This window comes from Eumetopias jubatus, unplaced genomic scaffold (assembly GCF_037043125.1).
Source record: "Eumetopias jubatus isolate StellerSeaLion01/CBP00866 unplaced genomic scaffold, mEumJub1_p1.0 scaffold_10, whole genome shotgun sequence".
In the NCBI taxonomy this organism is placed as follows: domain Eukaryota; kingdom Metazoa; phylum Chordata; class Mammalia; order Carnivora; family Otariidae; genus Eumetopias; species Eumetopias jubatus.
The window spans coordinates 58,586,216-58,597,504 of NW_028274816.1; the positions used below are offsets into that span (position 1 = coordinate 58,586,216).

General features: G+C 58.5%; 2 protein-coding genes across 6 annotated transcripts; one reads left to right on the top strand and one right to left on the bottom strand.

Annotated features, from left to right (window-relative positions):
• Positions 1-108: 108 nt before the first annotated feature.
• On the bottom strand, positions 109-4,322 carry GARIN5A (golgi associated RAB2 interactor 5A). 3 transcript variants are annotated; one of them, XM_088027209.1, is made up of 6 exons: positions 4,223-4,292; positions 3,928-4,046; positions 3,447-3,577; positions 786-1,050; positions 520-540; positions 109-165 (listed from the first exon to the last, which is right to left on the bottom strand). In XM_088027209.1, exons 1-6 carry the CDS (start codon positions 4,290-4,292, stop codon positions 109-111), a joined length of 663 nt encoding a protein of 220 aa, XP_087883335.1. The 3 variants fall into 3 exon arrangements, with proteins under 3 accessions (XP_087883335.1, XP_027947371.1, XP_087883334.1); XM_028091570.2 differs by lacking the exon at positions 520-540 and having other exon boundaries at positions 4,250-4,322; XM_088027208.1 differs by lacking the exon at positions 520-540 and having other exon boundaries at positions 4,223-4,310.
• Positions 4,323-4,551: 229 nt separating this feature from the next.
• On the top strand, positions 4,552-10,988 carry EMC10 (ER membrane protein complex subunit 10). Of its 3 annotated transcripts, XM_088027747.1 has the most exons (9): positions 4,628-4,714; positions 5,464-5,568; positions 5,670-5,742; positions 6,679-6,788; positions 7,647-7,751; positions 8,090-8,271; positions 8,461-8,554; positions 9,529-9,615; positions 9,844-9,923. In XM_088027747.1, exons 2-8 carry the CDS (start codon positions 5,530-5,532, stop codon positions 9,613-9,615), a joined length of 690 nt encoding a protein of 229 aa, XP_087883873.1. In that variant the 5' UTR covers positions 4,628-4,714; positions 5,464-5,529; the 3' UTR covers positions 9,844-9,923. The 3 variants fall into 3 exon arrangements, with proteins under 3 accessions (XP_027947351.1, XP_027947350.1, XP_087883873.1); XM_028091550.2 differs by lacking the exon at positions 5,464-5,568 and having other exon boundaries at positions 4,552-4,714; XM_028091549.2 differs by lacking the exons at positions 5,464-5,568; positions 9,529-9,615 and having other exon boundaries at positions 4,553-4,714; positions 9,844-10,988.
• Positions 10,989-11,289: the final 301 nt, after the last annotated feature.

An 11,289-nucleotide genomic window follows, 5' to 3' on the forward strand; every position in this document is an offset into this window, starting at 1 on the left:
AGTTCTTAAGTGGCTGATCTTTATTAACTTCAATAATTCATCTTTCTGGCCCTGAGGTAGGGTACTTTGATCTCTGGTCCTTTTGTGACCTTACGGATATTGGAGGAATCAGAGTCCCCAGAGTTCAGAGGTCTGTGGGTCAAGTCTGGCTTCCATGGCTTGAAGCTGAGTATAAGAAAGAGTGTCTCAGAGGCCTTGACCTGCAGATGTATTGGCAGTTTTGGGATGGGTGGGTGGGGTGACTCTGTACTTACCTGGAAGGTGGGGAGAGTGGGGTGTCTCCAGAGGAAGAGGCCCCCACAGGTTTCAATGCCCCCACCTTCAAAGATTGGTGCTCCTCCCCTCCCCAAGGCCTTATAGGGAACGGGTCTTCTGGTCTGGCCCACCCTAGCCCTTCAAGGCCCAGGTGTCCCCTCTCCATATTCCACCGAAGTAGGTCAAGGGGAGAGAGGCTGGGGGATAGGGGTGCCCAATTAGGAAACTATATAGCCACCTTGGCTAGTGTACTCAAGGCCCTGCAGACCCTGCCTTGAGATCTTGCTGTGTCTACACACAGATTTCATACCCTTTCAGGACTCAGGAGTCGGGCCTTCCTAGGTGCCCGGCGCTCTGAACACAGGAATCCAGGCCCCCAGCCCCTCCCTCATACTCAGGAGTCTAGGTCCCCAGCCCTACCTCGGGGTAGTCCAAATTCTCCGCGGCTTCCCCCGGCCACCCCGGAGTCCAGCCCCAGCCCCGCCCACTCCCCGCCCCACTCCTCCTTGGCGGCCCCGCCCCTGCCCCACCTCCTCCCGCTCTATCGTATCGTCGTCCTGGTCGTCCTCCCCGTCCTCCACCGTCGAGTACTCCTGCGTGAAAGGCACGGCTCCCTCGGCGGAATGGAAGCGCAGGCGGTACAGCAGCCGCACCCACTGGCCGAACTCGCGGTCTCGGATCTCGGCCGGGGCCCGCAGCTGCAAGTAGAAGGCGCGGCCGGTGCGGAACTTGACCTTGAGTTGCCAGCGGCTTTCGTCGTGGACGAAGAGCTGGACGAACTGCAAGGGGAACAGCCTGGGAGGACGGAAGGGGCAGCCTCAGGTTCTGACGCTCCCTGGCTCGGCACCGTAACTTCCCGCCTGGGCGGCGGCCTCAGCCTTCGCCGCTCTGTTCCCACGCGGCCGCCAAAGGGCGCCGGCCAACACCCAAGTTCGCGTCCCTCCCGCGGCTCAGCGTAAAAGCAAAGTCCGCAGCACCTTCACCGCCAGGCCCTGCAGGATCTGCCTCCTCTGTTTACCTCTCTGCTCACTCTCTCACTCACTCAGCCCCAGCAACACCGGCCCCGTTGCTGTTCCATAAACCTACCAGGAGAGCTCCAACCTCACGACCACTGCACAGGCTGGGAAATCTTCCTCCAGCCAGCCCTGTGGCTTGGCGCCTTAATCTTGTGTTTTTCTCAAGAAGCGCCTTCTCTGGGAGAAGGTCTGTTTACAACCCGTGGCTTACTTGCAACCATGTCCACCCTTGCAGACCTCCCCACTCCCTCTACCCCATCTGATATGTCTCCATAGACCTTACCCCATTGGACAGATTGTCATTTATTCTGTCTGCCTTCCCAGAGGGGTTGTTTGAAGACAGAGACTTTGGTCCCATTTTGTTCGCAGCTGTTCCCCGAGTACCCAGAGCTCACACATGGCAGGTGCTCAATGGATGCTTGTTGAGACGGTGGATAATTTGGCCCAGGTCACACAACAGGGATTTGAACCCAAGTCTTATCCACGTTTTTAACCACAACATGGGGCAGCCATATACCACCCTCTGGCCCAGCAATACTACCTCTAGGAATTGATCTTACAGACATCCTCATGCCTGTATGCATGGATGCCCTCTGCCTACCACACCGGCTATAATCTCAAGACACCGGGCACAACACTATTGTCCCTCAGGTAGGTGGCTCCATCTGTTATGACATTCCCCAAATGGCAGAATAACCGTTGATGTTTACAAAGCGCTGACCCCGTGCCAGGGGCTGTTCTAAGCACTTCACAAACGTTTACTCAGTTTATCCCTGACAGCCCTGGAAGGTGGGCTCTTCTCTTATCCCCATGTTCCAGATGGGGAAACCGAGGCACAGACAGGGAACTTGGCTAAAGCCAGTGAAGAAGAGGTGAAGCCAGGATTTGAACCCAGGCAGGATGGTAACAGCACCAGATGCAAGCTTGGGGTCCAAGCTCATGTATGTCCAAAAAAGGTCGTGGTGGTTGCACTTATGTTGATATGAAGTGAATGTTGATATGGTGCTGCTGAGGGAATAAGCAGAGTGGAAAAGTAGTATGCCCCTGCAGCTGGTTTTAAAGGAAGGGCAGACACCCACAATACGCTCATCCCAACTGGCCCAGGCTAGCTCCGGGCTGCAAGCAGGTTAGAAGTGAGGGATTAGGGGCTGAGTGAGTCTTGATGCTTTATTTGCAGAGCAAGCTCAGTGTTTTTACTGTGACGGTATGTTTATTTGGGGGACAGTGTTGAAGGAGATTATGGGGGTTCCAAGCACCCCTTGGCACTGTCCTTAGTGTCCCTCCCACTGAAGGTCATGACTCAGTAAGCAGTGAGGTCAATTGGTGGGATAGATTAGCACCGAAAGGAAAAGGAGCAGTGTAGAAGAGAAAATGTCCCAGTGCACCGTAAGGCGTCAGCGTACTGCTTTGTGGAATCTTCTAAACTTCTACAGGGACAATACATAAAGGCTGTAAGTAGCCTTCATTTAGTTAGGTCAGAATCAGATTCTGCCACCAAGTGGGTTGCAAAAGAACTTTTTAGATTTCAGAACGGCAGACAAAGAACTGTGGACCCCTTTGAGCATGGGTGTGTGTGAGATGTGAGTCTTGCTCAGTGGGGAGCCTGCTTCTCCCTCTCCCTCTCCCTCTGCCATTCCTCCTGCTTATGCTCTCTGGCTCTCTCTCTCTGTCAAATAATAAATGAAATCTTAAAAAAAAAAAAAAAGAATCATGAGATCAGTAAGGACAAGGTACCTGAGATTCCAATCCCAACCCAAACCCTGAACCACTGTGGGTCTCTGGGTAATTGGCTCCCCTCTCTGAGCCTTGGTTTATCTCTTCAAAGGATGGGGCTAAGGGGCCCCACCATATGAGTATGCCAGAGATGAGATCACCTGCAAGGCCTACAGGGTGCCTGGTATGCAGCAGGTACTGCATACATGGTTATTCTTCTGATCCTTGCCAGGGTAAGGCTGAGGACTGTCCCTCTCATGTCCATCTATCTCTGATTTCTAGCCCCCATGGATTGCCTTCCCCTTGTTCCCCTGGGTGTACAGCAGCCCACAGTGGGCTGGCAGCCATCCAAGACTCCTGGCCCTGGGAGTCATCTGTGTGAGAGGAGGTGCTGCAGGGTGGGGGCTCAGGATGCCCAGAGCTGGGGAAGGAGGAGGTCTAGGCTGGGATGGGGGCAGTCACCCAAAGAGCTGCAGGCATCCGTTATCCTTGGCAGGGCCGGCCAGCAGCAACAGGTCTGGGAGTTCCAGGGCTGGACTGGAGGCTGCCACCCCCATGGTGACCTTGTTGGCGACTTCTCCTAACCGGGTCACCTGGGGCCAGGGATTAGAGGTTAGAAGGCAGATAGATGGAAGGCAGGATTGGTGGGATTAAGGGTCATGAGCCAAGTGTCTTAAACACCAAGTCCGGGGTCAGATATCCTGGGGTCAGAGGTCAAGAGTTAGCCGGGTGTGAAGTCAGGGAAAATGAACCAAGGGAATCAGAGGCCAGGGTTCATAGAGAAGCTAAAGGTCTAGAAGCATGGGGGTGGTGGGGGTTGATCCAGAATCCCAGGGGATGAACGTTATAGGAGAATGGTCAGAAGTTGGCAGAGCAGGGGTTCCCCAAGTCAGGACAGGGCTCAAGCCCAGGCTCGGTGTCAGGGGGTTCTGGGGCTCCACACCTGCACAAAGTTGCTCTCAAAGATGGGGAAGTCTCGCAGCTGGTCGAACTCGCCGCTCAGGAGGTGGCGCTGGAGCCGTCCGAGCCGGCCCGTGGGATAGGCTGGAACCAGGGGGCATTCTAGAGAGGCGAGGTTCGGGGGGTCTAGTCCAGGAGACTGGGCCGGGGTCCCCCCAGCCGGTAGGGCCCAGGGAAGTCCCGCTCTGAGGGTAGTGGAATCTGGGCTATCAATCTTCGTATCGTCGGCCCCATCCCTCACCTGGTGCAACCCCGCCAGGCCCGGCTCCGCCTCTCGCCGGCCATCCCACCCGGTGCCTCCTCACCTGTTCCACTGGGGGCCGGCTTAGTCTCGTGCCCCCGCATCATCGCAACACCCCGCCCCATGGGGAGAACAGAGGGAGGTGCCGGCGGAGAAAACCGGTGGGTGGGGCCGCGGGCTCTATCACGTCACAACGCGGCCGACCCGGCTTTAACGTCACCGAAGAGACGCCCGTTATTGTGACGTCATCATAGGGGCGGTGCCCAGAGACCTCGAAAAAGCTGCCGCCACCCGGCTTACGTCATACCCGGGGAGCGGTAGTGCGCATGCGCAAAGAACTGGCGCAGGCGCATGGGCGGCATGCTCCATACCGCCCGGCTCACTCCCTCCCCTGGCCTGACGGGAAGGGGTCAAAATGGCGGCGGCCGGCGCTGTGGCTACTCGGCTGCTCCTGCTCTTGCTGATGGCGGCAGCAGCCCCCAGCCGGGCCCGGGGCAGTGGCTGCCGGTCCGGGACCGCTCTGCGGGGGGTGCGTACTTATTGGCTCTGCACGGGGGGTGGGGCTGACGGAAATCCTGGGCCTCGGGTGTTTAGGTTGGGTAAGGTGGGAATGAGGCATTGCAGGGCCAAGAGGGAAGAAGGGGTGAAGTGAGTATAGTTAGGAAGGCTTTAGCGCGTGAATATGCATGACAGGGCGGGGCTTGGATCGGATCTTGGTCCCTGGGCTTTCGGTGCTGTAAAAACGAGGATGCGCCAAAGGAGGTTGGGGCAAGAACATCCTGTTCACGTTGGAACGCTAGGGAATCCGCAGTCGTTGAATTTGCACGAGGAGGTGTGGCCCGGGTGGAACCTTGGCGAATCAGACGTAGGGGCGGCTAAAACGAAAAGGGCAGAGAAGCTCTGGAGTGATTGGATAAAGTTCTGCCTCCTGAATATGCATAAGGAGGGCGGGATCTTGAGTTGGAGGATTAAAATCTGGACACGGGGTTGCGCAGGTGTGAGGGTTGCGTAGGTGCCAGGGCGTAGTTGGAGGACGCAGAGGTAGGAGAAATTTGAATTTGGAGAAATGGAAGGCGTGGAGCCTTGATAAGGGGCGGAACTCGGGCGGCAGCGTCGCTATAGTGGCTGTTACGGTGAAAACGAGGCCACTTGTGTATTAGGTTGGGAAGGAAGCTCAGGTATCCTTTAACCCACGAATGTTTACGATGCCAGCCGTGAAGATAGTTGCCTTGGGACTGGAGATGGTTGCCTTGGAAACAAAGTTACGCTTCTTTGCAGGCTTTGGTTTTCTGGGGATTGTCCAGATCATGAATTTTCATAAAATGGGCGGTTCCTGGTGGAATCATGGTGGACAAGTGTCAGTGTTTGGATATGAATGTGAAAGTAAGGTTCCTCCTTCAGCCTGCGTCTGCCCTGGGGTCCGTGGGTCCTGCCCTGCTGAGGGCTCTGATGGTCCTCATCTGGGGCCTCTCTCTCACCTGCAGGCGGGAGCAGAAGGTCGAGAGGGTGAGGGCTGCGGCACCGTGGGGCTGCTGCTGGAGCACTCATTCGAGATCGGTGAGTCCAGCAACGTCCTCGTCTGGGCACTTTCGTGGTGCCCCGTGAAGTCAAGAACTTGGGTCTGGGTGCCACCCAGTGTGAGACATGCCATACATTTACTAAAAGTTTTGCCCCTCAGAGTGTGTTTGCATTATTCTGGGGAGGTTGGGGCAGGGAGGACATGAGAGAGAAGGAACCCTACCTTTGAATACTCCCTTTATCTGTAAGACAAATCCCAGTTTCAGAAAGGCCAGTGCAGCAGTAATAAACTCAGAGCAGACTTCTTAGACCAGTCACCCTGTGCCCGGCACTAGGGGCTAGATGCTCTGCGTGTATTCACTCATTTGCCCTTGCCGCAGTGATGCAACGTAGTAGGTATTAGATATAGCCCCATTTTCCAGAAGGGGAAACTGAGGCTCAGAGGGGCACCACACAAGGTCCTTCTGTAAGTGAATGGTAGAGCCAGGACCTGCTGTACAGCCCAGCTTAAATAACTACGATTCAGGTGTTCAGATTCCCAGAGCACAGAGGTCAGTATGGCCCAGAGGTCCGAGCCCCCAAACTCTGGGCCACTTGTTAGAAACGCGGAAGCTGGGACCCTCCACAGACCTCCTGATTCAGACCCTGGCCTCTGCCCGGGAAAGCCCCACTGGTTCTGACATGGCGCAGTGCTTGGAAGCCCCTGTATTTTGCAGCTGGCAGAACTGAGGCTCAGAGAGATTAGGTGACTGTCCCTGGGTCACCTGGCAAGGCAGAGGCCGGGCTTCGGAGCTGTGGTGTCTAGACATTTGCCGTGGGCTGCCCTGTGAGATAGGAGGGCAGGGCATGGTGGGGGGGGGGTGTCCCCACTTTGCAAGTGGGAAAATGGGGGCTCGGGAGGGGGAAGCAACCTGGTCATTGCAAGGGTCGAGGGGTTCAGTGACGGGGTGGCTGCTGAGCCCTGATTCCCCGCAGATGACAGTGCCCACTTTCGGAAGCGGGGCTCATTGCTCTGGAACCAGCAGGATGGCACTTTGTCCCTGTCGCAGCGGCAGCTCAATGAGGAGGAGCGGGGCCGGCTTCGGGTGAGGTGGGGACCCGGGGCTTAGCTGGGGTGTGGGGGGAACCTGTGTCTTGGAGCATGCCATGCCATATCGTTAGCTTGTCTCACCCTTCCGGATTCAGCCAAGATGCTTTACAGTCAGTTAGGAGGAGATTTGCTGGGGAGGAGAAAGAGATCCCTGCAAAGGCCACAGTTAAACAAAAGAAGGTTATTTCTACCATAGCGTGCTTCGTGGCTTCCTCAAGGCTGGGCTCCTCCCTGGCCTGGCCTGGTCCTCCCTAGGGATGGTGCACGGAGATGCAGCGGGCCAGAGGAAGAGAAAAAGGAGGGGCAGAGAGAGAAGCCATCTTTTGGGGACGGCCCACAAAAGCTGTTACAGTCTACTTGCACTCTCTTCCTTTAGCCGGACGTAGTTGCCAGGGAGGCTGGGGATGCAGGTTTCCTCGTGGGCGGGCACGTGCCCATGGGCACCCTCTCTGTGGGAGGTGGTCCACCCCAGCCAGCCTTGCTGTGTGCTTCCCACGTGGTTCTTTGTCACAGCTGCCTCCTAAGAGAATTTGTCACTCCTATGACTGGGGAGTCTAGGTGTGGGGTGGGCCCAGGTGCAACTGGATCCAGGTGTGAGGAAAGTGTCCTTGGGACTCACTCCATCCCTGGGCTGGGCTCTGCTGCCCTTAAGGTGGCTTCTCCCCCAGGTGGAGCACCCGGTGGCTCCTGGCCTCACTCACCAGCGGGGCCACCCACTGGGAAAAGTTCTGGGCTAGGGATTAGGGGGGTGCTGGTGGGGTGAGGCAGGGGAAGGGTCCCCTGGGCCCGGTGGCAGTCCAGGCCTGGCGGGGGCCGCTCGTCCTTCTCACTGCCACCCTCCTCTGCCCTGCAGGATGTGGCAGCCCTGAATGGCTTGTACCGTGTCCGGGTGCCTCAGCGCCCTGGGGCCCCTGATGGCCCAGAAGCTGGCAGCTATGTCTCCTCTTTTGTCCCTGCGGTGAGTCGGTGACGGGGACCTTCCTTGTGCCTCCCACCTGCCCCAGCCTGGCTTCCACCATTTGTGCCCCAACATTTATGGACAGGGAGGACTCAGACCTGGCCTTGCCCTCAAGGGTCCCCTGGGTTGGAGGGGGACAGTCCAGGTGGCGGGCCCTTCGATGGGACAGCACAGGACCTCATGGGGAGGCTTTTGCACTTGGACTTGTGCCCGAGGGAGGGGGAACCCATGAAGGGCTTTGAAAGATCCTTCTGGGCCCTGTGAGAGGGGTTGGAGACTTCAGGGTCTTGGCGCGGGCAAGGTCTGGGTGGCAACCCTGATCCCCCTGCTCCCCCTAGTGCTCCCTGGTGGAGTCGCACCTCTCGGACCAGCTGACTCTGCACGTGGACGTGGCTGGCAACGTGGTGGGTGTGTCAGTGGTGACGCACCCTGGGGGCTGCAGGGGCCACGAAGTGGAAGACGTGGACCTGGAACTGTTCAACACCTCTGTGCAGCTACAGCCGCCGGCCACCGCCCCGGGGTGAGGGTGGGCAGGGTACAGGTGCTCTGGGGTGAGGGCACGCGGGGTGCGGGTGCCCTGGGGTGCGGGTACAGGGCAGGGGCGTGGGCAGCCCAGTCTCTGTCTCAGCCGTCCTTCTGCTGGCTTTGCCGTGTCCTCGTTGGCTGCCCCCAGCCCCCTTACCCTCTCTCCTTCTCCCCCCACCCCTAGTCCTGAGACCGCAGCCTTCATTGAGCGCCTGGAGATGGAGCAGGCCCAGAAGGCCAAGAACCCCCAGGAACAGAAGTCGTTTTTCGCCAAATATGTGAGTGGAGCTCTGCCTGCCCCTGCTCCCTTTCCTCCTGAGTCCCCCTCTGCCCTTCTCTCCCCTGTGGCCCTCGGCCTGTTCCTCATCCTCCAGGCCTCCTGTGCGTGGGGCTTGCTTGTCACCTCCGGGCCCGTCCCCTGGCACCTGGGCTGAGCCCAAGGCCTGGGCGGAGTGGGTGAGGACTGTGGAGCCATGCGCCCTGCCTGTGCCTGGGTCTGTTCATGGCAGCGGTCACAGGGCGTCCAGGCTCAGCAAACGGCCAGCCTGGAGCCAGGTGGTGGGATGAGACAGGGGAAGGGTCCCCTGGGCCTGGTGGCAGGCCAGGCCTGCCTCAGGTTGGGGGCAGGTGCAGTACAGGCAGTGTCGGTCTTGAACAGAGGCCTGTCTGGAGGAAGGGCAGTGAGGAGGGCGGTGGTCAGGGGAGGGATGGGGTCAGTACTGGGAGGGGGCCGGGACAAGGCCTGAGCTGGGCCAGTGCTGTGAGGCTGAAGAAGGGAAGGAGACAGAGATTTAAATGGAACGGGGAGCTTTGGAAAGGAGAGGCTGGGTGGGATCCTCCGGCCGGGCCTGGGATGCTGGTGGCTTTGACAAGGGGCAGTTAGGGGAGGTAGGGCTATGAGTGGAGGTGCTCGGAGGCTGGTCTGGAGCTGGGAGGGCGCGGGCCTGTGCTGCCAGGCTGGGGCTGGTGCGGGGAGGGGGGGCTGGGGGCACTGGGGCAGGAGGCTGGTCCACCCGAGGCAAGGGCGGGAGACAGCGGAGGCCACTGTGGGCGGGAGGATGCCAAGCCCTACTGCCCGGAGTGTGGCACCTGTGGGGCCTCCGTTGGTTTGCCAGTAGCTCCAGACAGCTGCACTGTGGGGAAACTGAGGTCCAGAGAGGCCAAGACCCCACTGCCCCAGATCTGCCCTCCCCAATGGCCACAGGACCCCATGGCCACCCCTGGCCCTGACCTATGCCCCCTCCCTCCTCAGTGGCACCTCATCCTCGGGGGGGCTGTGTTGCTCACAGCCCTGCGTCCTGCCGCCCCGGGGCCCACGCCGCCGCCGCAGGAGGCCTGAGTGAGGACTGAGCCCCCTCCCGCCTCTACCCTCCCTGCACCCCACCAGCCCTTCCCCAACCTGTAGTGATGTAGGGGACCTGGGCCCCCTTCCCTCACGTGGCCTCCCCTCACGCCGGCTTCCCCCACCTTCCCGCCCTGGGGCAATGTGACTCATACTCACTTCTCTTCTTTCTGTCTCTCTCTTTGTCTGTCTGTCCATCGTCCCACCCTCTCACCTGGCCCGCAGTGGATGTACATCATTCCTGTCGTCCTGTTCCTCATGATGTCAGGAGCTCCAGACGCCGGGGGCCAGGGAGGGGGAGGCGGCGGGGGTGGCGGTGGGGGCAGTGGCCGCTGAGGGGCCGGGCCGTCAGTGCCTGGTCCTCTTTTCGTCCAGGCAACTCCCTTCCGGCCAGAGTGCTCCTGTCCTTGATCATCCCGAGAAGGATTTGCTAGCTCCTCCCAGCCCCGTCCCAGGAGGGTAGAAGGACACTCCTCCCCAGGAGTCCTTTCCCTCTGGGCAGACGGGCGGCCAGATTCTGGTGCACCCTGCCTTCCCCTGTGGTCCCTCCGTGGCCCCAAAGACTTCCTCTTGCCCACAGCGTGGAGCTCGAGCTCCTGGTCCAGCTCTGACCTTGTGTTTGTCCCCCTTTCCCCTGAGCCTCGTACTTTGGGAACATGCCGAGTTCTCTCCAGCCTCTGTGCCTTTGTTCGTGGTCTTCTCGCCCTGCTTGTCCCTGGCTAGGCTAGAGGGTCCCTCTACCTTGTCTGACACTGGATTGGGCCACGCACTTCCCACCTGTCTGCCCTTGAGGGGCCTGGCACAGAGCAGGTGTGGGCTGGCCATGGGCGCCCCCTGGGCCCCATTCCTCCCAGCAGCCCTGCCTTGGGACCCCTCTCCGGCCTTTATCTGCCCATGGCTCTGAGCAGGAGTTTAGGTGTCCTGCCCTGTCAGGATGCCAGGCCTCCCACAGGCTCTGGGGCATGAAGAAATGATTTTTAAAGTAAAGAGAAAACTAATGTTTAGTAGAGTCGAGGGCCGGATGATGTAAATAGAATCCCTTCCCCTGCCTGGAATGTCTTCCCTGGGACGGGCCACCAGGAGAGGAGTGCTGGCCTTTCCTATTTATCACCCCCCCCTTTGTCTATTTAAAAATATCGACAATATATTGAGATACATCAAGGTTTTGAAAAGGTACGACTGCCAGCAACCAGATGCACCCGTTGATTTGGTTCCAGGGAGGTCCTGGTGTACAGGCTTGATTGAGTTCCACGCGCGGCTCTGTGTATCGCTCAGAAGCACGCAGAAATGGCCGGCACGGTCCCTGTGATGCCGTGTAACGCTCCGTGGTGTTGTATGGCAGTTTATTAAACCGTTCCCCAAATGTTCAACATGTAGCTTCCTGCTGGATGTGGTTATAAATAGCACGACAGCGAGCACTCTCCAGGCTCTCTTTGGTGAGTTTGAATTATTTCCTGGGGATGCTTGACCAAAAGTGGAATTACGATGGCAGATTGGAAACACTTTTATGAAAAAGTGGTGCATTCGTGTGGCTCTGCTGTCAAAACAACATGAGGTGTGTGGTGGACAGTTGTTTCCCCCGCTTGCTCTTATTTGCTTCATTTCCCTCCTTGTGTCTGTCTGTGCTGGCGCGGGCAGGTAGGGACACACGCTGTCCTTTCTTTTTGTAAC

Coding starts and splice junctions, on each gene's coding strand:
- GARIN5A (XM_088027209.1), bottom strand. CDS start 4,292: ATGATGCGGGGGCACGAGACTAAGCCGGCCCCCAGTGGAACAGGTGAG. Junction 1,051..3,446: donor GGATGCCTGCAGCTCTTTGG/GTGACTGCCCCC, acceptor CCGTCCTCCCAG/GCTGTTCCCCTTGCAGTTCG. Junction 541..785: donor ATACGATAGAGCGGGAGGAG/GTGGGGCAGGGG, acceptor GTGTAGACACAG/CAAGATCTCAAGGCAGGGTC.
- EMC10 (XM_028091549.2), top strand. CDS start 4,601: ATGGCGGCGGCCGGCGCTGTGGCTACTCGGCTGCTCCTGCTCTTGCTG. Junction 5,743..6,678: donor GGAGCACTCATTCGAGATCG/GTGAGTCCAGCA, acceptor GATTCCCCGCAG/ATGACAGTGCCCACTTTCGG. Junction 7,752..8,089: donor TCTCCTCTTTTGTCCCTGCG/GTGAGTCGGTGA, acceptor TGCTCCCCCTAG/TGCTCCCTGGTGGAGTCGCA.